This window comes from Ambystoma mexicanum, chromosome 9 (assembly GCF_040938575.1).
Source record: "Ambystoma mexicanum isolate Mex_15411 chromosome 9, UKY_AmexF1_1, whole genome shotgun sequence".
NCBI lineage: Eukaryota > Metazoa > Chordata > Amphibia > Caudata > Ambystomatidae > Ambystoma > Ambystoma mexicanum.
The window spans coordinates 922,879,749-922,906,743 of record NC_090931.1 but is presented as its reverse complement, the minus strand read 5'-3'; the positions used below and the strand labels follow the sequence as shown (position 1 = coordinate 922,906,743).

At 45.3% G+C, this 26,995-nt stretch overlaps 1 protein-coding gene across 1 annotated transcript in view; it reads right to left on the bottom strand.

Moving 5' to 3' along the window:
• FKBP7 (FKBP prolyl isomerase 7) overlaps positions 1 to 26,995 on the bottom strand; it is a 137,783-nt gene that overhangs the window by 55,880 nt on the left and 54,908 nt on the right. The window contains exon 2 of the mRNA XM_069616105.1: positions 24,590 to 24,741. Coding sequence (XP_069472206.1) covers positions 24,590 to 24,741 — 152 coding nt within the window. The remainder of the gene's footprint in view (positions 1 to 24,589; positions 24,742 to 26,995) is intronic.

Here is a 26,995-nt window from a genome sequence, read left to right as displayed (position 1 = left end):
TTTACATGGGAAAGCGCTTATGAGAGCCTCAGAAACCTGCAGTGCAAGCCTTTGGAGAGCTTACAGGAATTGTTGTATTCATCGGATATCAGAGGCAGAGTGAAACGAAGACTATAAAGGACATAAAGGTGAAAAAAGAAAAGATTAAGAGATAATCGCCAAAAGGAGTATGAGAATAATAGCGGAAGGTTCCAAGATCCCGGCGAGATCAAATATACAAATCTATATCAATAGCTACATAAGCTGATAACAGACAAAGAAGGTTGAGGAACTTTATTCATTGATTTTCCAACAGTTGGCTGAACTAACAAGAACTATGATTTGTTTGTTTTGGAAAAAGCCCTAGTGAATCCGATAAAAAGGGAAGTTACCAGACACTGACCATTCAGGTGCTGTTTAGTTGTTAGTTATAGTGTTAGGGCTAGTTAGAAGTAGGTTTTGGGACAGAGGACATTTTCTTTGGAATTTTTACAATGGACCGACATCCCCATAACAATAGGACAAGTTAGGCATTTTTACTTATTATTTAAATAAAAACCCTTGAAAATGTCAGCAGTGCATCCAACGCCTTCTGGTCCGCCACAAGTCTCAGAATACAACTACAGCCTCGACAGAACAATTTCATTATGCATGGGCCATAGAGTTAGTTAAACTAAATATTCCCCCTGATTCAAATAGACTGCCTTAGAGCTTGAACCTTGAAACAAGAAAGGGCTCTATTAGTTGGGGGCCGATCGCCTTGGTTAAGATGAACGTACATCCTACACTTGTTTGCACATTTCTTGCCCTTCCCAATCAGATGCTAAGGACTGTTGGCATACCCAAAAGGCCAGGTAAGGCATGCAGTGAGTTACAGCTATTGTGTACCCGTGGTACCTCAAACAGGCAGAGAGCACCTACTTTCAGTGCTTTTCAGAGACCACTGGATATGTTCTTTAAGAGTCCAGGAAATGTAGGCTGCATGGAGAAACAAAGGAGGGTGTAATGAAGCCACATAGATGGTCAGACAGATCAAGGAAGATGACAGGAAACCCCAAAAATGTTGAGTGAAAAAGGTAGGCCATGGAAAATTAAACCAAACCATTGAGAACATTTTACTAATCAGATGAACTGCAAACACGTAGAACATCTGTAATCACGAACACACACAGAGAAAAAAAGAGATCAGAAGGCAACTTCCAGGGACCGGAGAGAAACCACAGAGGAAGCACCCAGGGGAGGATACATACACACCAAGGGCCTATATGAGCAGAAACTGGTGATATGTTAGTGGCTACTGTGACGATCCTTCAGATAGCGTCACTTCTCCCCAGGTCAGAACCCCTCTCCATGAAGATGCTAACCAATAGCCCACCTAGGAGTTGTAAATAGTGGGAGGATCTCATGGAGAGACTCAACTCCTGGGGATAGTGATGCAATTGTGAAGCACAGACCCTTTAAACTGCAACCTGGCAGACTGACGATAGTACCTGAACCTTATAGGTCTAAACTCATGTCCAGAACCATGTGTTATTGCGAAACAGCGAACCATCAAGATGTTTTAGGTACTGAAAAGAGGCATTCGAGAACAATGCAAGCGAATGGGAAAAGTACCATAACAGTCAATGGAATGGGCGTTACATCAGGGCGGGCTCTACTATATCAGGGCATCAGAAACAAACAAAGAAAGAAGGGAACAGAGTGTCAGGGAGAGTACTAGAATCAGAAAGAGACGAAACGAGACAGAGAGAACAGTTGAGGTGGAGGAAGAAATCGAGAACCAAAGAACCAGAGAAAGCTTGAGCTAGAGACGTGGATGGTGTGGTTCAAGGGAATGCACAAGGACATCTTGAAGGCCGACAGGGTGTTGGCTGTGGAGAGACCAGAAGCGAAGAAGGGAATAAGTGTCCCGCAGAACACCAAACATTTCATGAATGGAACTTGGGTTGTGTTGGTGTGACCTGTAGTGGGTGAACCGGGCGGTCCAACAACTATGCTGAAACCACTAACCTACCCGTTCATAAAGCCACTTACACAGACCTGAACAGTATCCAGAGAGGTAGTGGCTGGACGTTCTATATAGGGAAGGAAGATTGAGTCCCTGGTCCGCTTCCCGACAGCCAGCTGTACAGGGCCCAAGAGGTGAGCCGCAACGAGAGTGGAAAAGGTGATTGACCATCACAAAAACCCAGGCCGAACCGGTGAAAACTCTCAATACCAAGTACCAGGTCACGGGAATTATTAAAGTCTGGGAGAGGGCCATGAAAAACTCAAGAGAACCTCACAGGGAGACAATAATATCAGGAGGGTTTGAAGAACCGTTAGCTGATCACACACAAAGAATAAGAGCATTAAGGTAACCAAGCTAACCCTCACATTGGCAGTTGGCATTAAAGTGAGTCAGTACGGCTCTGGAAATCAGACGCCCCAGAACCGTAGTTAAGGGGTTAACGACTAGACTACAATCCAAAGAAACCGAAATCTGTCAATGGGTCTTCGGAAGAATCATTGATGAGAACAGAGTTCTCAGGAGGGCAATCATTGATAGAGATGTAAAGGTCCTCCTGGGCACACCCCAGGATCATCTAGGGCTGGCCCGTCGAGCCAAACCCCAATCATCCTCTGTCATCAGTCTGTTACCCATCGCTGATTAGTCAACACCCGATCCTGCAAAGAGTCTCGTCTTTTCAATTTATGACCTTAACTTTGCCTTCCTCAAGAGAAGAAATTAACGTTGTTGTCATTTTCGTTTCGCTTGAATAAAAAACAAAATAATCGAGAATCCTTTGAGACTGTTAACCATAAAGAAATAGAGAAAACTGTAACTCATGTTATGATACAGTTCCCAGGCCAAATCCACAAAAGGGTGATACTGGAAAGTCAAGAGGAACTCCAGGAACGGCTTCAGCGTCCCAGTATGGGCAGAGCAAGAGATGTGAAAAAAAAAAACAAAGATTGTGAAAGCCGCCATAAGGGAACTACACACCTTATTAAGAACTGTGAAAGACATAGGGGAACCAGCTAGGAGAAGGGAGCCATTCTCCTAGCCTCACAAGAATTTTATGTGAGTATTTGATTTTTCTGTTGGGTTACGAAGAACCCAAACATTTATGGTACTTTTGCCTTGAACAACTTGAGAGGCGTTTTGACGCTTTGCATCCAGGAGAAGGGAGTCGTTCCCTGTAGGTATCACACTAAGGTTTGCTTTTAACCAAACAGGATTTCTTCCAAGAACTTTCAGTTCAGAACAATGGTCTGTGATCCCAAGAGATTTTTTAACCAATTCACCACATGGGCCTGTATAGCTTTCAATCAGACTTCATATCAAATGGGAATACCCTGCGTAGAAATCTGCATATTGTCCCATCACAAAGTGAAAAAGAGAATTGCAAAGAACTAATTAGGACGTCACCCAACCTGTAAACATATCGCACCTCAACCTAGAATGGGCAAGGGAATCATTAGGAGGAAATTAATTCCCAAGAAGAAACTCTTGATAGCCTAAAGGGACTGCAGAATTACAGCAAACATACATGTATATTTTTGTATCAATATAAGCCTTTTTTACCACTATTTCGTGGTTTGATTTTCTATTGAATTGCTTGGTGAAAGATGGTGAATAGATGGAGAATAGAAATATATGTCTGCATCGATAATTACACATAAACCAGCATTTGCAAAGCCAACGGTTTTGCAAATTTAGAAGGAAAGATGTTTTTTGTAAAGCCCACTGTGACGAATCAGGAGATTCAGTCACTTCTCCCCGGAGGCGAGCCTCTTCTTGTGAGACTAGGGAGGTGAGCCCACTATGCCATAGAGTTGGCAGAAAGCGTGATCTGACAAGCAGAGACATATCTCTTGGGAATAGGGACTCCCATTCCAAGAAGGAACTCCCTTTGCCTTTCACTCAAGGGACAATGGGCCTCATTATGACTCTGGCAGTAGCCGTGCTGGTAAATACCGGTACAACTGCCACCGGAGTCATTTTCTTTCCAGCACCCAGCAATAGGGACTTACCGGAGCATTACAGCCACGGTAGTCCTGGTAATTCCCCATTGCCGGGTGCCGGAAAATATTACTCCCCATTCCCATTTGAGTCCAATTGGACTCAATGGGAATGGGGAGGACAGATGCACCAGCACCATTCATGAATGGTGCCTGTGCATCTGTCGAGGTCTGCGAGCGGGTGCCGTTCCGCTCGCCAGGTCTTACTTGCTGAGCTGAAAGGCGCCCGCTCACAGAGTTCGTAGTTTGCTGGTCCGGAAACAACGGTACCAGCAAGCTTACTGGTACCGTTCTTCCTGGACCGGCAAACTTGTAATGAGTCCCAATGAAGGAAACATCTACCTGACCAGAATCATTCTACAATTATTATTGGGGTATATCTACTGAGGAGTGTGCTTTTGGTATTGACTTGAGTAAGCCCCAGAGAGTAATAAAGAATGAACAACTGCCTGACACTGAGACGAGAACACCCAAGGGAGTGAAACAGAGCCTGGTCCAAACACAAAGGAATGACTATGGCTGGTGCTTGGTGAAGCCTCAATGTGGTCTTATAAAGATGGGAGGAGCAAAGTTTCCATGGAGAGAGACCCAGGAATTTCGAACGGGTTGTGCAAAGACAGAGAAGCTGGTCTCCCGTCTATCGAGCAGAACGGAAGAACGGGTGTCCGAGAAACACCTGAGAGCAGAGAGCAGAGAGCCTACTCAGCGGCTCTGCCATGGACGAGCATTTCAGGAGAGATTCGCTCGTAGGAGAACCTAGTCAGAGGTCGGAGGAAGACGATAAACCTCTATGAACTACCGTGGTCAGCGCGGAGGTGCTCCTGGCAGTACCAATGGAAGAAACAAACGAGAGAAGCACTGTGTACCTGTCATACAGTGAACAAGGGGGAGAAGGGGAGAAAAGCATTCTCCAAGTAGGAAGCACTGTCCAAGAAGTATGCCAAGCTGTACTGTGGAAAAGACTGAAGGAAAGCACGAAAGGCATCCTACACCAAAGAAACAAAGTATAGAGACGAGACACCAAACTCGTGATGCAAACCTGAACCCAGGAAGGTAGCGGGACATGCGGGAGACACGGGAAAGACAATAAGAAGAGTGGTAATAACTATGGGACATCTCATACTTATACGTATCCCAGTAGTAACAGAGACTATAAGAAGAATGAGACTATCTACAGGATCCCTCAACTCATCCCAGTAGTAACAGAGATAATAAAAAGAGTGAGAATAACCACAGGACCCCTCATACTCGTCTTAGTAGTGTTGAGAAACCCAAGAAGTGTGAAAATAACTATGGGGCTCTTTATACTTGTCCCCATAATATTGAGGAACATAAAAGGAGTGATTCCAAACCCTGGGAACATTACACAGATCTCAGGGGAGAAATAGAGAGACCAGGAGACATAGCATTTAGTCTCTTAGAGCAAGAGCCCATACTACTGGAGAAAGAGACAAAGACTGTTTTCCAACAGAAGAATCTACTGGTCAATAACCTTGAGGATAGTATGATACCAACAAGAGAGACTATACCCTGAGAGGATCAAGACACGGAAGAAGTTAGGGGTCAATGCCCCTGCAGAGCAAACTTTGAGGAACCTAAAAGGAGTATCCAACAGGACGTGGAAAGGTCCTATAAAAGAACTGAACAAACCTGTGAAAAAGATAGCCGCACACTACTTGAATATTTCATATTAAAACAGAATTAGTCTATTGGGAAATAACCTTTCCAACCCCAGGAGAAGGGAGTAATTCTCTTAGTCTTTAGTTGTTTAGAATTAGTGATAGGGTCAGGAGAGGTTAGTTTTGGGACTGAGTAGAGGCTCTTGCTTGGGCTTGGACACTGATGATGAGCACTCTAGTGTTAGTTGTGTTAGGTAGGGTTAAGTTACGCCTTTTCTTTTTAATGGTAATAAACACAGTTGAAACATGGTGAACCCTGGTCTGTCTCATCCTTCAGACCAGCCACACCACACAACATGCAGGACTTTGTCAATGATTTTTTAATAGCGCGTAATAATATATTTTTATACAGTGGATTTAGAAATGCTTAAAAAAAGAAATGGGATTGTTATGCACTTACTGTTTTGCATTTTAAAGATAAACCATGCAGTGTTTGCTCATGCTCTACATTTTTCTTAACAACTTATTAATAGAAAATAGTGTCTGTATCAAGGCAACATACTCAGACAGTTTACATCTCATTCAGTAGGTAGCTTGCTGTAAAGACTCACAATCTTTACCAATTGGCATATTAGCGGCTATTAACACACACTTGGTAATTTCAACTAACATCGGGTCATAACATGGTCTACAGATGTCACAGTTTTTGACCAAACGTGGACACCACAAAAGAAAAGCTTTTCCCGCTTATGAGAGCCTATTAAAGTTAACTTTTTCATAACTTCATTTACACAAATGACAACTGTGGCATTCAGAAGGGAGCACTAGTGGAGAAGAAATGCCCACAAGACAAAGTTATGGGGTCGTTCTGGAGGAGGGTTCACCTAATTAGTTATGTTACTGGCATTTACACCACATGATCTTCAAGCACTTTTGTGCATCTGAAAGCGAGGGTTGTGTGTTAGGTTAGTGTGGGGGAGGGAAAATGTGAGATACCTTTGTTGTGCATTGATGCATGCAGAACGAAAGCAGCCCGAGCTGTGCATGCAGGTCTGCTTCTAAATGTTCAGAGGTGACAGCATTTGTATCTAGAAAGGTGTTTTATGTGTGTGGGGGGCTCGGTTGCACTGGCCAGGGCTGTGTTAGGTAAATTGGTTGCAAAGCTATGTATTTGATGTTTTTTTTGGAGCAGTCTTTAACTGCCATGTAGGGGAAGCTTAGTTGGAATGTAGAATATTAGTGTGTTAATGCAGGATCAGTCAGTGGATAACATGATGGGCAGGTTGGCGAGAGGCACAATCTTGAAGGTGAATATATAACAAATAAATCGCCTCTACAATCACCCCCAAACATTAATTTACCCTCTGCACTCTGCTCACATCTCACAAACCAATATCAGGTGCCACCTCCTTTTCTGGTAGTGACTTTCCTCACTACCTTTCCTCTACAATCTCTACAATTTCTGACACTCAAGTCTCTCCTCTCTTCCTGCCCCACCCTTTTTATGTCCACCAGCTCTCCCCAACCTCTTCTTCTCTTGACTACTTCTCCCCTACCAAATTAGCACCCATCCTTCACAGTGCCAACACATCTTGCACTCCTAGCGACCTGTTTTCACCTTCAATAAGACCAAATAGCTCAATCACCTGCCCTTATCTATCTGATCTCTTTAACCTTTCTCTCGCTCCACTGGACCCTTCCTTCACACCTTTCAAATCTTCAACTGTCTGATCCTTTTTGAAGAAACTCTACTGACCCAATCGTTCCAATGAACTATCACCCAGATTCCCTCTTTCCCCATTAGTCAGAGCTCAATGAGCAGGTGGTCTTCAACCAGATCATTAATTACCTTGAGGATAATGGCTTTTGGCATCCACTTAAATATGGCTTCCATAGTAAACGTCCACTGAGACTGCACTCATGCATGTGTCCAACTTTCTCTCTAATGCTCACCACTTCAAACTCTCTTCTATACTCATTCCTTTGAACTATCCACTTTGAACACTGTCAATCACTACTATCTGCTCCTTTCTCTCAAGAACCATACATTTTGCAAATCTGTTCTCGTTTGGATCGCTTTGTACCTGGAAGTTCGCTGGTTTAAAATCTGCCACAATTAATCACTTCCACCGCCTCTGCTGCTCCCATTAACCGTCTCAACATTTGGAAAATTCACCCATTTCTTACACACCACTCTGTCTGTTCTACTTGTTTTTCCTGCCTTCTTTTCTAAGCGGTTATTTTGGTCGTGCACTTTTGATCAACGAGATTTCAACCAGTTTTTTAAATGTGTATTATGGGGGTGTCCCCCCATACACCCTTCACTAACCCACGTCAAGCCTTTTTAAACCCACCATAACTTTGCTGGTGTTTGTTCCCTGATCCCTTTCAGTGTTATGCAGATGACACCCAGCTCTGCTTCAGGCTCCCCTCAGCCACCTCTGCTCCTTCTCTCATACCAGACTGTCTGGGCGCAGTTCAGGAATGGTGTGCTACCAATGAGCTCTGCCTTAATGCCTATAAGACCAAGATCCTCCTCGTCGAGACACTTGCTCCCTCCTTTCCTCTCTCACTCTGGCCGCCCACCCTGGGCCCTCTTCCTGCTCCTTCCTGTGAGGCTAAGAACCTTGGTGTCTTCTTCGACTTCACCCTCTCCTTCTCTCCTCACATCTCTGATGTCTCTAAGAAGTCACCCTTTCTGCTACACCTCCTCAGAGGTATTCTTCCTTTTATCACTTTCCCTCAGAAGCTCACTTCTGGTCCTCTCCAGACTGGACTATTGCAATAGCTTCTTTCTAAATCTGCCTGTCTCTACTCTTCGACCTTTACAAGTCATCCAGAAGAGGACTGCAAGACTTGTCCTTGGCCTCAATACCAGGGATCGTATCTCTCCAGCTCTGAAATCTCTGCACTGCCTCCTTGTGGCTGCAAGGATCACATTCAAGACCCTTTGCATCATCCACACGGCTTTCTGGGTCCTGGGACCGCGCTACCTCCAACTTTCTCTTCCTAAATATCTTCCTTCTCGAGCTCTGCGCTCATCCACCTCCAATTCTTTTAGGGTCAGATGCTTTTCCAAGCAGAGAATGGGGGGCAGATCGGGGTCTCCCTCTGGAACAGCCTCCCTGCCTCTCTCAAACTTGAGCAGAACCACCTCCGGTTCCGAAAGCAACTCAAGACCTTCCTTTTCGCTTCCGCTTTCTCTCTTCCTCTCCCCTACTAATGCCCCTGATAGCTCCGCACATTGGTCACCTGGCCACCCCTGAACTCGAACCCAGGCTCCTGCATATCCAGTTGCCCTTGCACTGCCTCCGGGCTCCCTCAGTGCTTAAGGGTCTGTATCTGTAACCCTGCAGTCCCTTCTCTTTGCGCTTGCCGAGCCACCCCCTGGCAGCACTTATTGAGTCACCTGCACTTCTTCTCACGCCCCACCCCCCTAGGCACTTCTCCCCTCCACTCTTCCCTGCACTTGCGCGATCTGAATGATACAAGGCCTAGTAAGATTGCTGTTTGTCCTCCTTCTGTTTCCCCCTCCTTGTCTTGTCGCACCTAGAAACACTTGTGTACAGGCACGTTATAAATGACTTACCATATCATATCATGTGGTCTGGGTGCAGGCAGTAAAGACATTGTAGATGCTCATCCTCCACAAACACATTCCATAGCCTGCATTTGGTACAGGGCCTGAAGAGGGCTCTTCCCTCCTTTTTCTCCTCCGTCATGGCCGGAGGGCGCGAAGTAGGCCCAAGACGGCCTTCCAGAAACTTTGACGGATCTTCGTCCTTGAGGGGTGCAAAACTTCACCGACAATGGGTCCCCGTCGCAGGCCATGAGGAAAGAACACATGGGCTCTCATGGAAGAAAAAAAATCGACCATTTCTGCAATAAAACATGGAAAAAACGTACAAATAGCTTGGAGAGCAACTTGAGGACTTCCAACATTGAAGCGTTCAGTAAAAATATGAAGATGGCTGCCAGTGGTGGGGCTTAGGGAGAGAACTGTCATTGGATGGGGGCAGTATGACCCAGACAACAGTGATTGGTTTAGAGGAGAAATACAGTTTTAAAGTGAAAGTGAAACTGTTTTTTCTTTTATCGAGGATTCTGACAATGGGGAATATTCATGAGCATGGGAATCTATGCCAGACCCCATGAGAAACATCTTTTCCCTGGTTGGAACACAACTTAAGTGGGCAGGTGAGACCACGCAATTTACTTTATGGATCTATGGGTACCATTAATATTCTGAGCTGGAACTTGAGGGGACTCAGGAATTATGCCAAGGCCAGGAAGATAGTGTCACACTCACTTTTGTCTCTGCAGGAGCGATGGACGAGCCTCCCTTGACCCCGAGTCTTCACTTCCCCTGTTTCACCGGGAGGAATACCTTGATCTTTAGTAGGGTGTGCACTCCATCCTGCATTCGCAGTGGCCCGATTCACTCATGTGATTGGTGCCAATGTCTGTAGGCTGAGTTCAGATGCCAAACGCTGTTTTATGCCTTCATAGCGAGGCCGAGTGTTCAAAGTGCCAGTTTCTTCACTAGCTAGAAAGTCCTTCCCACAAGTGAACATTGTACGGAGAATGTTGAGTGTCTAAAATTGTCTGTATTGTCTTTGTTTGCCAGGATTTTCGTGGGTGAGTAGCGCTGCGTGTAGACGCTTGCTGCTGGTAGGTTTGCGCTGCGCCTTCAATTCGAGCACGCCTGGTAATGTCTCTCTCTTACCCTTGCAGGAGAAATTCTGTGGTATTAGCGCCCCAGGGACGGGTTTAGTGCTACTGGAGACTTGGTGGTTGGGTAAGTATTCACAGAGGTTTTTGGTAAGTATGCACCGCGAGCGCAGTGAACTAAGGGTCTGCGTTATTGGGGCGAGCGCAATGAATAATGTCTCTTCTTTCTTTTGCAGGGGTTTGTGCGCCCATACATCTGACCTGGATTCCAGCGTCACGGGAAGATTCGGTGAGTATGCGCAGCATTACTGATGTGCTCGTGTTAACGCAATTCTTCTTTGTTCTTACAGGTGCCGGTGTAGAAGTCCCCTCTTGACTGGAGATAGCTGCGGCGTGGAGTAAGAACGGAGGTTCTTCCGATGCAGGTAAGCAGGAGTAGGATGATCCGGAGCAGGTAAGCAGAAGCAGGATGATCCGGAGCAGGTAAGCAGAAGCAGGATGATCCGGAGCAGGTAAGCAGAAGCAGGATGATCCAGAGCAGGTAAGCAGAAGCAGGATGATCCAGAGCAGGTAAGCAGAAGCAGGAAGATCCGGAGCAGGTAAGCAGAAGCTGGCTGATCCAGAGCACGGTAAGTGTGTTGCTGATAGAGCTCACAGTAAGCAACGCAAAGCACTGGAAGATTCTTGGGTATGGTTTATATAGCCAGCCACACCCAAACACTAGAGAGCTCATGAATCATCATGCACTTCCTGTTTGGCAACAGGAAGTGGTAACCAGGAAGTTGCTACAAACACTAGGAAGGGATTAAAGGAGGGATTTGCTATGGGTTCTTTGTGTGCCTATGCCAGGCCTGCCAAGCCTCCACCAGCTTGCCCCAACTACCTGCCTGATACCCATGACAGATAGCATCTTACTTCAACATAAGACTCACATTTTGTTTCTGCAGGAAACCCATGCCAGAGGGAGTGGGAATGCTACTTTTGCAAATGGCTGGGGGGCAAATAGATTTTACACTAATTACTCTACGCAGTCCACAGGGGTCTTGACCCTAATTCATAAGAGTGTTATGTTTGAGTGCTTGTACTCGCACATCGACATGGATGGTTGCTATGTTGCAGCGTACTTGCTGGGCAAGGAAGTGCTGCTGGCTAATTCTTATGGGCCCAGCCTGTATGACCCAGGGTTTTATGCAGGATTAGCGGAGGTCCTTATGACTTACCCGTTGACGCCAATCATATGGAGATGGGACATGAATACCATTTTGAATTTAGACCTAGATCACACAGGTAGAGCACCCAGACCACTATCAAAGGCGGCCTGCTGTATTTTACATCGGATGAAGAACCTTCATTTGTGTGAAATATGGTGAACCTTATAGCCGACTGCTCTGGGATTGTCTTATTATTTATCCGTGCACGATATGTCCTCTAGAATAGACTTATTTTTTATTTCGGAGTGCCAAGTAGGGCTGACAGTTATGGTTGATATACTACCCCGCACATACTCTGATCACTCGGCTATAGTACTCTCCCTGAAGTAGGGTGTGACCCTCTGTGATCGTGCAACGTGGCGATTTAAGTCTCTTGCCCTGCAGGACCCAGTGTCCTGCACCAGCAGAGAGGATGATATCCGCGCATATTTTCAAACCAACGATAGTAATGCAGTAACACAAAGCACACTCTGGCAAACGTTCAAGGTATTCATAGTGGGCTGGCCATGTCTACAGAATTTGGCATGCTTAAAGCTATGCGTAGGGACATAGCATTTAGTGAAGGTACACTCCAAGCCTTGGAGAGACAATAGCGTCATCAACCACCAGGGCCACGTGACATGCGGACTGAGAAGTGAAATACCTTGCTGAATCAACCTTGGCTAGAAGATAAGAGGAGGGGGAGTGGCCGGGCAGGATTTTGACTAATCTGGTCTGGATGGAAAAAGGACCAAACTATATAATAGGAGTGTGCAATGAGTCCAGACGGAAGCTGAACTCTAACCAGGGTATTAATTATGTTTTGCGCAATTTCACGCAACACTATATAGGGTGCAAGATCAAACCGATGATGAAGGCCTGCAGGCCCTTTTGGAGGTTATCCCAATGTTGCTTCTCTCGGACAGTGCCAGAGAGCAGATAAATATTCCCTTCACAGCAGAAGAACTATTACAGGTTATAAGAGACCTACCAAGAAATAAATCCCCAGGCCCAGATGGGTTGACAACAGAATATTATATTGAATATGGGGCACTCCTAGACCCCTATCTGCTGAAAGTGTGGGAGGAATCAGTTGGGACGGGGCTCCTCCCGGAGATGCTTAGGTAGGCCACTATTATAGTTTTGTTAAAGCCTGGCAAGCCCCGGGAGGAGTGCATCTCTTACAGGCCACTATCTCTTATTAATGCGGATACTAAAATCTATGCTGAAGTCATTGCAAATAGGCCGTTACCTTTATGCCTGCACTGGTACACCATGATTAGTCCAGCTTAATACCAGGTAGATTTACATCTCTGAATCTCAGGCGGTTATTCAACGTCATGTCCCACATCCCACTTTCTGCTCTAGCGGTTGCAGTTGCCCTAGACGCACAAAAAGTGCTTGACATGGTGTCCTGGTCATTTCTGTTCCTGGTGCTGCGCAAGTGAAATATGGGTGAACATCTTATACATTACAACAAACTATTATAGTCGTCCCTGACTGCAACTGTACGGCTCAACGCGATATAGTCTAAACCATTTGTGCTGGGTAGGGGCACGCGCCAAGGCTGCCCCCTATCATCTATACTTTTCGTCTTGGCAATTGAGCCGATGGCAGACCTGATACGACACTGTCACAGGAAGCGAGGAATTTGAATAGCTGGACAACCAGAGATTATCTCGCTGTATGCAAATGACGTGTTATTATATATTAGAGATCCTCACAATAATCTAGATTCTATTATGGAAGACATCACCCGCATTGGCCAATAATTGGGTTTTACTGTGAATTATGGGAAATCTGAGGCATTTCACCTAACCGACAACACACCGAGGCCCCATGGGATGTTCCCTTTGCAATGGTCACCAGACAGATTCAAGTAAATAGGCGTCATAGTTTCTAGAGGCAGAGACACGCTGATGGCCAATAACTTCACAATTTATGCTTGCATGCACGTACGAAAATGGAGCTATGATCAAAACTGCTGCTGTCGTTAGCTGGGCTGTTGGCACTAATAAAAATGGTGTTGGTGCCCAAGCTTCTTTATATGTTTGTTAATGTGCCAATGTGGCCTGGGAAACAGTAAAGACTTGCACAGCGATATGGCTAGATTTCTGTGGCACTCTGGGGCAGTTAGGTAGAAATTGGAGGGCATGGCGAGACCTTATTACAAAGAATGATTGCTCTTATGATCCTGTACAGACAATGCTATTCAACTTGAGAGCCATATTTGAGAGAACCGCAGCGAGCAGACCATATTACCACTGGTTACCACTGTGGAGCTCCCCAGGCCTTTCCCCTGCATGGGATGTTTCACTGAGGTTACATTGGTCCAAAATAGGATATCAAGCAATAGGGGATTTGTTTCCTGAGTGTAAGTTTGTGACACAACACACTTGGCGGACTGAACATAAGGGTATGCCCACAAAGCTGCTTTAATTCTATAGACTGAGGGCTGTCGTGCATAAAAGATGGGAATGCTATTCAATTGAACCTCCTGAGAATGCAAAGGTTGTTCTTATATCCAACTCTTATGGCTGCCGTAAGATATTGCCTGCCCTATAAAAGGGGATTTTGGGTGGGGCCCTGGCGATGGAGAATAAAGCCCAAGGGGGTGGGGGGTGGCGGAACTGGAGATAGATGTGACCGATGTGTTCTTGAGGTCCATATGTATGTTTACCAAGACTCTGTCAATGAATATGAGATTGAAATTAATCCAATATAAAATCCCACACATGCTGCAATATGCACTGCACAAGTTGGGGAAACTGTATATTGAGCATGATGGTTGCTATCCGAGATCTGGTGCTGCGGATGCTGGGTATGTGCACATGCTATGGTCTTGACTGGAGCTAGAACGGTTCAGGAAAAATGTTTATGGTACATTGCCCGTTATAATTTCTAGGTGGCTGGAGAAGATGCCTATGCGTATGCTATTTGGGGTGTGGAGCGAGCTCAATGAGCAGCACTTGCAGTCTTATTTGAATATCGGATGTATGGTAGCTAAGTGTTATATCTTATGGAAATGGAAAGACTTGCATCCTCCTAATGTGAAAGACTGGCTGAGGGAATTAACATGGGTCAGGGACTGCGACGACACATATATTACGATGCAGCCGATTTCACCCCAACCTAATGACCAAGATAGTGATGTGTAAACACTGTATCTGAACGGGACCACATGGATAATAATCAATGATTGTACATATGATAACTGTTATAATGATGCATTTATGAATGTGCCTGCCGAACTTAAATAAAGTTTAAAAAAAAGTGGTTGGGAAATGCCCCTCTCTGTCCCTGCTCTAAGAGGTATTTCCCTACCTAAAGCCAAAACAAAGGTTTTGTCAATGTCAGAATGTCAAAAGCAAAACCACCCTGTGTCCAAAGTACTATTATGGCCTTCACATTCTAAAAATCAACTCTAAGGTGAAAAGGGAAAATGTCTTTGGCCTTTAGTAGTGTACAAATGTTCAACAACAAAAAAACAAAATGTATAGCTCCAACACAAAAAGTTCTAGAAGGATAGAGTTCCTTGTTCCAAAGGGCGGTTCCCTTCCCCTATATTTCTCTTCACTCCGTTTTATATTCAGAAATATCAGTTCCTTACGTTTCTCTTGATCAACAACATAACTGGTATACAAAACAACTTGGCTGTTAGTCTGTATCTTGTTAGGTTCCCTGGTGTACTCTCCCGTCAGGTTTTCTCCACAGACTTCCTTGGGTACTGTATATTACACACTGTTCAACTTCACGATGCCTGGTAGGCTTTCCTGCCAGGACTTTCTTATATGAACACACTTGCCACTTGCATGTGCCTGGTATCCTCTCCTGCCAGTGCTTTTCTTATATGAACACACTTGCAACTTGCATCTGCCTGGTATACTCTCCTGCCAGGACTTCTCTCATATGTATATTCTTGCACCTTTAATCTGCCTGGTGTACTCTGCTGCCTGGGCTTTTCTCATGTACAAACTTGATAGTCTCTTATATAGGTTTTGTCTGTCTTTTTTTTAATCAACCTGGTATACTATCCTGCCAGGGCTTCTCTTATAGGTGTACTGCATACACTCACAAATGTGCCTTGTGCATTTGCAATTAGCCCATGAGGAAAGCCTTGTAAGTCGTGTTGATCGGGTTAGCCATTAAGCTCTAGCAGATTTCCACTGCATTTGTTAATCTACTTTTACTAACCTCTAGATTTGAAACTGCACAGGCAGTATTCATTTGTGCTACGCTGTAGACTGTGCGCCTTGTGTACGCTGCACGCACTGCAGGTGAAAGTCACGAACTTCAGTAGTTCAGTTTTACCTTATCCAAACTACATTTCCCAGCACTAGCTGGGCCTTAAAAGAATGTCAGCTGTGCGTTAGCATCTGCGCATTTGTCAGGCCGGTTAGTGCCGGTTGGTGCAAGGTGGTGCTCCACTTATTTTGCCTCGATTCAACAGACATTTTATTGCTTAGCCTCCTGCTTACTGCAAGGTGAGTACTTTCATTCGTGCTACTTTGATTATGGACACGGGTAGTATAACCCCTGGGCCCAGGACCCGCTACCAATGCAGAGTGGCTGACTTTATGGCCAAATACAAATCTCTCGCATTACTGCCTTGACTCGGAAACAACAAATGCAGCAGGCACACCTCATTCTAGCTATACTAAGTACCTGCCTAACAACAACAATAACACCATGGTCAGCACAGAAAACCTGCAAACCAAAGACTCACTTACACAGCTATGCTGCCACACCATGAACACAGGACAACCCCCCACACTGCACGGGGCTGATAGAACCAAGGATCAGACACTGCCTCCCCTACTCACAAATAACAATGGGATTGACAACCTCACCTAACCAAAACGGAGAGTGAGGTAAAACACGGCACCAAATCCCCCTTGTCCACCTTACCAAAGTTACTCCCAGTAACAACTAACAACGCTCTGAATCTCCCAAAGAACAACTTACTTACCATCGCACTATTGAATACACGGTCCCTGGTACAACATGGGGCCGAGGTTGCAGACCATATCACCATGCGCAAACCAGACCTTTTTGCACTCACAGAAACCTGCACTCATGGAAACCTGCACTCACGGAAACCTAGTTACAAGACACCGCCCAACAGGCAGCAGACGACTCAGTCCCCACAGGTTACAAAATATATAGGACAGATCGAACTGGACAACCAGGGGTCGAGGGGTGGCACTTATCACAAAAGACTCCCTTGATTGCCACACACTAAACCCTACCTAACATGGAGGAATGTGAAAACCTATTCTTGAAAATAAAGATTAACACAAATATCTCATTATCCATACTTAAACTTTACAAGCCTCCCCAGAACGTACCCCTTTTTGAGGAACAGCTTATTACTTCATTGAATTCGATTCACTATTATCCTCCATGAAAACCATTGGCTTTACTCAAACTAGAAAATAATCCTACTCACCAAGGTGGTCAGACCCTGGATTGGATAATGCCACACATACTTGAATGCAAGGAGGTTGATATCTCACCCCGTCCATTGTCAGATAATTTCTTGATCAACATAACCACAGTACTGCCGGCAGCACCGCACAGACTTGATACTAACCAGAGGACAACAAAGAAATGTAGACATGTGTCACTTCTTACCTTTTCCACACTATTAGCCAGTAAACTAAACAGCACAGAACAATTTGAGGAAATTACCGATCTAGTGGCACACCTCTCCTCAGTCATTGAAATTACATCAGATATATTAGCACCTGAAAAAAACAAGATAATAAAATCAGAAGTAATAAAGAAATCATGGTTTAATGACAATGTAATCGAACCTAGAAAGACAAAAAGAGCATGTAAGCGAGAGTGGAGAAAGAGCCCTAGTCCTCTCTCACTAGGCAAATACAAGGAAGCAGCTCATGCCTTCAAGAAAAGCCTTGTCAAGGTCGAAGCGGAAAACTACAATACCCGGATTAATGGTGCAAAGTCCAACTTTAATTAATTATTCAAAATTCTGAAAGAATTTGAGAATCGTTCATCTCTTTTCCCCTGTCAATCCATTCAGAATGAATTCTCGTACGAAACATCCGGCCACAAAATGGCCATTGCTAAACAGCAGGCCAGCTAAGTATCAAAAGCTACCCAAGATTCTGTGAACACCATGGCCAGGTACAAAAAAAACCTACCTTCCCTAAATTTGAATTTCTAAGTTGTTCAGAACCAGGACTTCTGGACATAGTGAAAAAACTCAAATCCACTTCTTTCCTTTGGGATGTCTGCCCTACTGACACCCTAAAGGGATCTTTGGATGTCCTCATTCCTTGGATTACCAGAATGATTAACATGTCTTTTAGGGATGGGTTGGTGCCAGCATCATTGAAGGATGTCTGGATAACTCCCCTCTTAAGACCACACTCGATCCGGCCAACTCTCAGAACTATAGGCCAATTACCAGGGGTGTTGCTAGGTCTGCAAAAGATCTGGGGCTACGCAAATGTCAGGACTGTCGGGACTGGGGGCTAGGTAGCCTTTTGGTTGTATCCCCTGAGATTCTATCTGGGGCTACAACCAAAAGACCCGGGTCTATAGCCCCCTAAGCAACCCCCTAGCAACGCCTCTGCCAATTACTAACATTCCTTACTTGTTGAAGATCGAATAGCGTACTTACAACTACAAAAATTCATAGAGGATAATTAAATACTGAATCCTCATCAATCAGGTTTCAGAGCCCAACATGGAACTGAGACGGCGCTTTTGGATCTTAAATTGAAATATTACAGGGATTGTAGAGCAAGGTCATCCTGACCTACTGATGCTGTTGGACATCTCTGCAGCTTTCGACCTCATTGATCACAACTTGCTGCAAGATAGGCTAAAAACCATCGCCAACTGTTCAGAGGGGTATATGCTACTGGATTACATCATTTTTGGGTCCAAGAACATCTAGAGTGGTAGCAGAGAATGCCCAGGCACTGACAATTTTGTCCACCTGCAGAGTTCCTTAAGGCTCCTGCCTGTCTCCGATCCTGTTCAATATCTACACCAGACCCCTTCTTGACCTTCTGCACAGACTGGGTGTCAAATATGCGAATTACGTAGATGACACTCGGGTACTTTTTAAACTTACGGGGCTACATTCACAAGACTCTAAAATCTTTACTGAAGTCTACCGAGAAATTCAATCATGGGTGGCGCAGAACTCCTTAGCCATGTGTTGGGGGTGGAAGGCCCCAAATGAAAACGCGGACACCAGCGGGTGGAAGGATATCTTACTTTATTAATGTACAAACGGTAAGTTCCCTTCTCCGGCACCCTCCTTCTCTATCTACGTCACTTCCCAAGGTGACGTCTCGCCGCCTAACGAAGGCTGCCTTAAAGGGGCAGCCACTCAAAACAACACCCCCGCACAAATGTCCTTATAAGTAACTTTGAAACTGTCTAGCTGACAACAACATTAACACTCCTCCACTAACCTGGGAGGTCTCCTGATGCTCCTCTGGGGTCTCCCTTGTGGCTCTAGTCTTGGGCCGCCGCCAGCGTCTTCCTCAGGGTTGACCTGACGTGGAACCTGTGGTCCGAGGGGAACCCACGCTTCATCATGAGCGTCAACACGTTCACATTCATGCTCTTCGGGAGGTGGCCTGTCTTCTGTTCCTCTCACGACGTACTTAAACCTCGAGCTGTTACAAGTCACTTCGCGCTCTCCATTCGCGGATGTGACCATCGTTCCTTTTACTGCTATTATTTGAAGCGGCTCGGGTGCGAACTGTGAGTCTGTCTTTCTTGTTGCAGCGCTTTGGACCAACACTTCATCTCCTAATTGAAATTCCTTGGACTGGGCTCTCCTCCTTCTGTCAGTCTGCTCCCGAGTCTTCTCTTTGGTTTCTTTGGTTTCTTCATCCCTTTTGATGACTTCTTGGTCTGCTTCAGGTCGCCTTGCTGGATTGTTGACGATTCTGGTCCTGACCTGATATTTCATGATGAGCTCTGCTGGAGATCTGTTGGTGGCTTCGTGAGGTGTGTTGCGATAGTCTCTCAACATCCTGCATAGCGCTTGATGAGGGTCAACCCCCTCTAGACGTGCTCTTTGTATAGTCTTTTTGATGGACGCCATGAACCTTTCTGCCATTCCGTTCGCTTGCGGCCACCTTGGTGTTACTCTCTGATGACGGAAACCCATGTGTTTGGCAAATACCCCAAACTCATGACCACTGAATTGTTGCAAGACTTTCCGAAGACCAAGATGTCATCACTGTAGTTAAGGGTCCCTTTTACAGGACGTATGATCTGTCGAATTGTTTTGTGAAAGATCTCAGCCGCAGAGGAGATCCCAAAATTGAGCCGCTTGTAGTGGAATAATCCATCATGGGATGCAAATGTGGTGATGGGTCGTGAATCAGGATGAAGTACCAACTGATGGTACCCTTGGTTTAGGTCCATCTTCGAGAAGAGGACGGCTTTGTTTAACTGAACTATCATGTCCTCAATCTTGGGTCCCGGATGTCGCTCTCGCTGAATGGCAGTGTTGGCTACTCTCATGTCCACACATAGTCTCAGGCGACCACCCTCTTTTGGGACAATTACGAGAGGTGAAACCCATGGTGTTGGTCCCATGGCCCTTTCAATGATGTTGTCGCATAGCAGTTGGTCCAGCTCCTTTGAGACTGCCTCCTGTAGGTGGAATCCTACCCGACGCGGGTGTTATGGTACTTGTTGAATGGTTGGGTCTATGTGTAGCTTGATCGGTGGGCCTTTCAATTGACCCAGACCATGACACAGTTTTGGGAATTCTTTAATGATGTCATCTTTTGTGATGGCAGAGTTGTCACGAGATACCATGGTACGTACTTGTCCTTGCTTGCTGGCATTCGACTCTGAAGAACCGACTACATCTCCCTCTCGGACTGGTATGTTGATTAGACCCAGACATGATGCCGTCTTGTAACTCAGCAAACAACGTCCTTTGGTGGGGCTTTTATTGACGTGAATGACAGTGTGAGTGGACTTGTTGGCAAAAGTTAGTTTCCTTTTGAACAACCCTATGCATTTCAGCGGTGCATCTGCTCCCCATTGGTATATTTTCGAGGTTGACGAGTGCAGAACCGGTTTGTTGTGAAGTGATTGAAATTCTTTTTCTCCCATGACGTTTACCGTTGCTCCTGAGTCAATTAGAAAACAGAAACGATTGTGACAAATGTCTATCGGTATTCTGGGCGCCTCCTGGGCTTCTTGTTCATCCATTATAAGATTGACAAACTCATCATGGGCATATGGGTCAAATGTGCTATCGTAGTTGTAGTCCCTCTGAGACTCGATTAACGGCTCGCGTCGTACCAATGGTGGTCCATCATATTCATCCATGACTTGTACGGTTTGTCCTTGCCCCGAATATTCCTGGCCGTCCTCGTCAGGATATACTTCCTCCACCACTCGTACATATGACCTCGGTCCTTGTTGATAGAATCGTGACTGGTGAGGCTGGGTCAGGAACATTCTTTGGGTCGGTCTGACTTGCGAGCTCACACCAAAGCGTGCTGTGGGAAAAGGTTTTCCTTCCCTGCATACAGACTGAAAATGTCCTTCCCTGTCACAGTTGCCACATTTTTGGGAGAGAGCCGGGCAGGAACCTGCATGCGGAAATGCCATCCCACATCTGTAACATTGTCTTTACATGCGTGGGGTCGATGTGCTGCTTGGGTTGCTGCTTCTGTCGTAGCTTTTGAAGTTGCTAGCATTGATTGCCGCTATGATGTCACTCTTGTCGTGTTTTGTCGAGGCATTGCTAGCCATGTGTGAGGCTTGTTTTTCCACTCTCTCAAGTATGCATGCCATTTTGCTCACTTCTTCAATAGTAACGGGTTTCTTTAGAAGCTGCTTCTGTAACATCGCAGACACGCAACCCTCTACTACCCTGAGTCGAAGTGCTTCATCCAGTGAAAACGCGTCAAACTGGCAATGCGCTCCTTTGACGTGAAGTCTCGTGAGGAATTCATCCACTGTCTCGTCGCTGCGCTGCGAGCATTGGTTGAAGACATATCTTTCATAGTCCCTGTTGGGGACGATGACGAGGCGTTTGTTTAAGGCTGCTATGAGGCTGTTAAAGTCAGTAATTTCCGTTGGTGGAATGGTTTTGATCAGCATTTTTATCTCTGTACCCGCCGTGTTAATGAACATACTGCATAGGCGTGGGGAGGTTTCTTCCCCTGCAGCGTCAATAAAGTTATTGAAGTCCTCCAGCCATTCCACCCACCTTGCTCTTTTGTTAGCTTGAGGCGTCATGGAAAACGGAGGCGGCATGCGCCATGCCGTGGCGGTGGACCTCGTGGCTGCAGGTGGTTGTTGTGAGCTGGACGTAGCTTGATCTGCTTTGGTACTCATGGTGAGGTGATGGTTGGTCCTCACAGGCAGTGTATCCTTCAAGCGATGTCACTGTAGGTTGCAGCGACCGTGTCGTGTTGATCTGTGGCGCCAAATGCAGTTGGGGTGCTCCTACGGCGTTTGGCTGTGGTTGTGCGGCAAGAGAATCACTTTGTGATCGTTTTTAAACTTGGCCACGTGTCACGTACTGTGACGAGGAAGAGGGTTGCATGAGGATGAGGAGTAGTACAAAACCCAAAAACATTTTTTTTTCTTTTTCTTGGAAATAGCTGCCAGGCCTTGGGGACACAGTGGATTGTCTTAAGGTCCTTGTATTGTGTACACACCTCAAGCAGCAGGCTTTGATTGCTGCCCGTGCAACACTCATGAAAAAGTTCAAATGGAACGCGGCGGGATCGCACAGCCGTTCCTCAGAGTTGTTTCACCCTCCGGATGGACTCGTAGCAGGACTGTAAGTGGGAGGGAGGCGGAGTCCAGGAATAGCGCTCGCCTGGATGCGACGCGCTTGGCTTGAGCGGGGATCCGCTGGCTGGTGGGATCACCGGAATCGTAAGAGGAGCATGCACAGAGGGATCTCTGGCATGGGCAGGAGGAGGAAGGCTGGCAGGAGGTTTTCCTCATCGCCAAATGTTGGGGGTGGAAGGCCCCAAATGAAAACGCGGATCCCCAGCGGGTGGAAGGATATCTTACTTTATTAATGTACAAACGGTAAGTGCCCTTCTCCGGCACCCTCCTCCTCTACGTCACTTCCCGTGGTGACGTCTCGCCGCCTAACGAGGGCTACCTTAAAGGGGCAGCCACTCATAACACCATGAATAGTGAAAAACAGAGCTTCTCATCATTGCCTCCAGCCCCCCCATGAAAAGACTTGAGGACATTTATGCTCATTTCGTCATACATGTGATTCAAATCACAGTTAGTAAATCTGTGAAAACACTGGGTGTTGTCCTTTATCACAAGCTGTCCATGAAGCAACATGTCTCACAGGTTCGCTCCTCTTGTGGCCAGGTGATTAAATGAATCCATCACATTTGCCCCTATCTCTCCATCGAAAATAGATCACTGTTGGCCGCGGCACTAGTCAATTCCTGTCTCAACTCTACTGCAACAGCCTGCGGGCCGGCACCTCTGAGACCAATTTACAGCACCTACAGACCTCTCAAAATGGTGCAATTAGGGCCATTCATGGATTTACCAAACGTGAACATATCCCTCATTCAGGTAAGCTCTACACTGGCTGTGGGTGAAACAAAGAATTAGGCACAAGATTTTATCCCTGACATAAAAATGCCAACACAAAGCAGACCCCTGGAATTATTGGACAGAGTATCCATTAAACTCAACGCATCCAGGGAATGGAATGCACTCCCGGTGAATATAAGAGCCTCTTCCTCTCTGATGACCTTCAAGAAATACGTGAAGACCTTCCTCTTCAATTTGGCTTAATCAATCTTCTCTAAGACTATCTCTTTTTCCCCCCTTTCTTTCCCACTTATGCGCTCTGAAGCCCAACAAAAATGCATATAAATAAATAAACGTTGACAGTTTTATACTTATTATGTTCTGCCTCTTTAAGAAATGTTCACTTGTTCGATCTATCTCATACACTTCATTCACGTTTATTTGGTTTTGGCAGGGTTGCCAGTAAGCCCCGGTGTCCCGTCTTCCCTTGTGTGGTCTCACTGGCTCTTGCTGGTGTATGTTGGTTCTTCCATGGAGGTCTTTTGGTATTCCTCTCCCTCTCACTGCCTCTGCTTCTCTGCCTCTTGCGGGCCCCACTCCACTCAGCTGTTCCGCGTCTTTCTGGACTTCAGTGGTGTGGAGGCTGCCTTCCAGTACCTGCAGATGCCCAGAAGCCTTTTGTTTGCTTCTGGCGTTCTCGCAGCGTACTCTCGCTTCCAGTCTGCTCCCTTCTTCCTTGTCACCGAGCCAGTTGGCTCCACAGACACCACGGTCTCCCGGTCAGCACCGCGAGAAGTAGCGTTCTCCAGACAGCGTCTGCCTGTCAGCTTCCGATGATCTTCATTACTCGGCTCAATTTCTCAGGCACAGTATTTTCATTTTTAGGTCAATGGTTGTCTGTTTCTGATAACTTACATGCAAAGTTTGAAAAAGGGTTGTCAGTGATAGTAAAAAAAAGTCAGTTCTTGAGGACTTGAATGCAGATCCAGTGAAAGTGTTTTAGTACCTTTCCTAGGTGGGTGAGAGGATGTATGACAATATGTCATTAAGGCCTGGGAAATGGTAGGGGTATCCTCAAAAGAAAAAGGGGTATTCCATGTCTTGTCTGATGATGTCATAACACCTTCTGAAATGCAGCCACCCTCATGTGATCCTCCCTCATATAGCCACCCCCAGGATTTGGAGCAGGCAGCGGCTGCCATCTCCTATGCCACATGGGGAGAGGTTCCCCCAGGAAAGGAGTGATGACACCATCAGATTCATCACAGTACCAAGCAGCATGTAAACAAAACAAGCTTGAAGAGCTGACTCACACCTACAAATTGGTTGCAGGTATAATACTGATGTCACCAGGATACACTTGCTATGTATCACGGCACAGCTGACTAGCACCACAGCTCCTCTCTAATATGTATCTTAAAGAGCTTTGGCAGTGAACTAAAGCTCTGTCCGATCAGACGGAAAAAGGATAATTGCATCAGCAGAATCAGCTGGAATGGGCAGGAGACCCATATCAGTCCAAAAACATTCATTTAGACAATCACATCAGACAACTGAGCAAAATAATGAAACTGTTTCTTTTACCTAATCCATGTATTCCATATGCTAATTCTGGTGGTATCGTCGCTTTCCTTTTCTCGCCAGGACACATGCCCATCAATGAAATATCTAGTCCTTTAATTACTTGTCCAACACCAAGCACAAACCATTTTGGGTGGCCATCTTTTTCAGACCGGCTAAAAAGAAAAACATTGTAGACACCATTAGCACTTGAGCAATTTGATAAAATGTACCACAGATCTTTTTTTAAACGTGAACATTTTTAAACCTAAATAATAAAACAAACTTCTGAAGATAGATGGGTAGGCAGATGTATATGCACTCCCAAAAGTTAGTAAAAATGTTATTTTGGCTTTCTGCGTTTAAAAATATACATATGCTCAAACCTTATATTATATATTAATGTGTGGTATAGTTATATTTCTTTTCTGTATAGTCCCTTTACACCAACCTTCCCCCTTTAAACAAACATAAAACATCACTTAAACAATCTCCTGGTTATTCTTATAATTTTGGCCTGCTTGCTTTTTGCCAGCTTATTAAAAATCAGCTACATCGCAAATATAATGTGAATGGTCAGCCTCAATGCTGTATGCCATCACTGACATCAACAAGGCTGTAAGAAAAACAAAATGTTGCAGCATTATAAAAATGCGTAACTGCAATGTACACGTGCACAAGTCAGAAGTTGCATATTTGCACAGATTTACACAAAGTAGTAAATCACCTTAACATGTGCAAAATGCGATGCAAATCAGTTAGATGAACACCTTTCTACAGTGATTCACAAAAATTGAACAAATAGCAGTCCAACACAATGGGCCTCATTACGAGTGTGGCGATCTGGAAACAAGGGTTGCATGTGATAATATCCCTGCAAAAATGTCGCCATACAAGAATGGCACCGTTTTTCTGCAGCGATATTACAACATGGAACCTGCGGGGGACACCCCCGCACACCCCCCATTTTTGTAAATGGAGCGGCAGACACCCACGCCACTCCCATTTACCCCATATATTATCCCCCTAAATAATGTCACCTATGCCGTTTCCCGACAACTATATTTATGGCGATATTATTTATGGGGATAATATTACACAATACCGAAACAAGGGTGCTGGTAAGTTTACCGGCACCCTTGTTTCCGGGCCGGCACACTACAAGTCTGTGTGCAGGGGCAGTTGCGCCTGGCAGGTCTGACACTGCCGGGTGCAACAGCCCCGGTAGGCAGAGTTGCCATGGAAGCACCGGCACCATTAGCAACGCTGAGGGTGCTTTCGAGTCCCCATGTCCATGGAGTCCTATCCACGGGAATGGTAATTTACCTAATCCAATGCCTGACTTCCCGCGCTACCGGGACTTGTAATATCCCAGTGGTATTGGGAAGTCAGGTGCCGGAAACAGTGTTTCAGGGTCAGCGGCAACCCGCCGGTGGCACCAGTGAGTTACTGCCGACTTCGTAATGAGGCCCAATGTCTTGTACGAAATTCCCCAAATCCAATATCTGCCCCTCGGCATAAAGCCTTCTCAGCAGGCAGCTCGATGGAAAGGATATTTGGTGCCCTAACAAATCTATGAGGGGGGTGATGTAATTTGTATCAATCTATACCTCACAGAGCCTTTCCTCCACCCCTCGGGGAGGGTCCAAGATCCCCCCAGTAGGAGATGTGGTAGGAGTAGAGGTAGAGAAAAGCATATTAAAAAAATACTCAGGTGGGACTCTGGCCTGTCTTTTCTTTTTGGTAAACCGGAGGGTTATGGACCTGTACACTTAAAATCAATCTATGTGAAGATGCATTATAGATAACAGCATCTTGAAAGGTTTAAAAGTACTTTAATTTACATTTTATTAACAAAATACTCAATATAGTAAAAAATATATATAATTCAATAATAACACATTATGGAAATTCATTCACAAATACATGTAATTCCAATTCACTCTACAATTCATGTGATTCAATAATGGCACATCATTTAATCCCAATTCATTCTACATAATTCATAAAAACAACCCATAAACAAAAAGTGTAAAACACCTAAATAATTGAGTGACTAATTTAGTTTCCTATCCACAGTTGAATCTATGACATAAAATAGCTCGGGGAGAGTTAAATTAATAGGTTATTCTTCCTCGCTTTCTTCTCAAGATGTTTTAGTTCTTTAATCTTTAATGGTGAACTTTCTTCAAGAGCTATTCGTTCTGTCACTTCTCGACAAGCTATATTATCTTGCTTTTGTTTAAGAGATCACTTCCTCCATAATCTCCTCCTCCTTACTGTAAAAGAAAAGACAGGACACTCATTAGGACTTAATGCTAATCTATTTTTAGGAGTGGCAGAGCCTTAACCTACCAACCACTTAATTCCCCATCCCAGTGTAAATTACCTGTGGGGGATTTCTGGCAGTCACTGGTGAAATGAGTATCC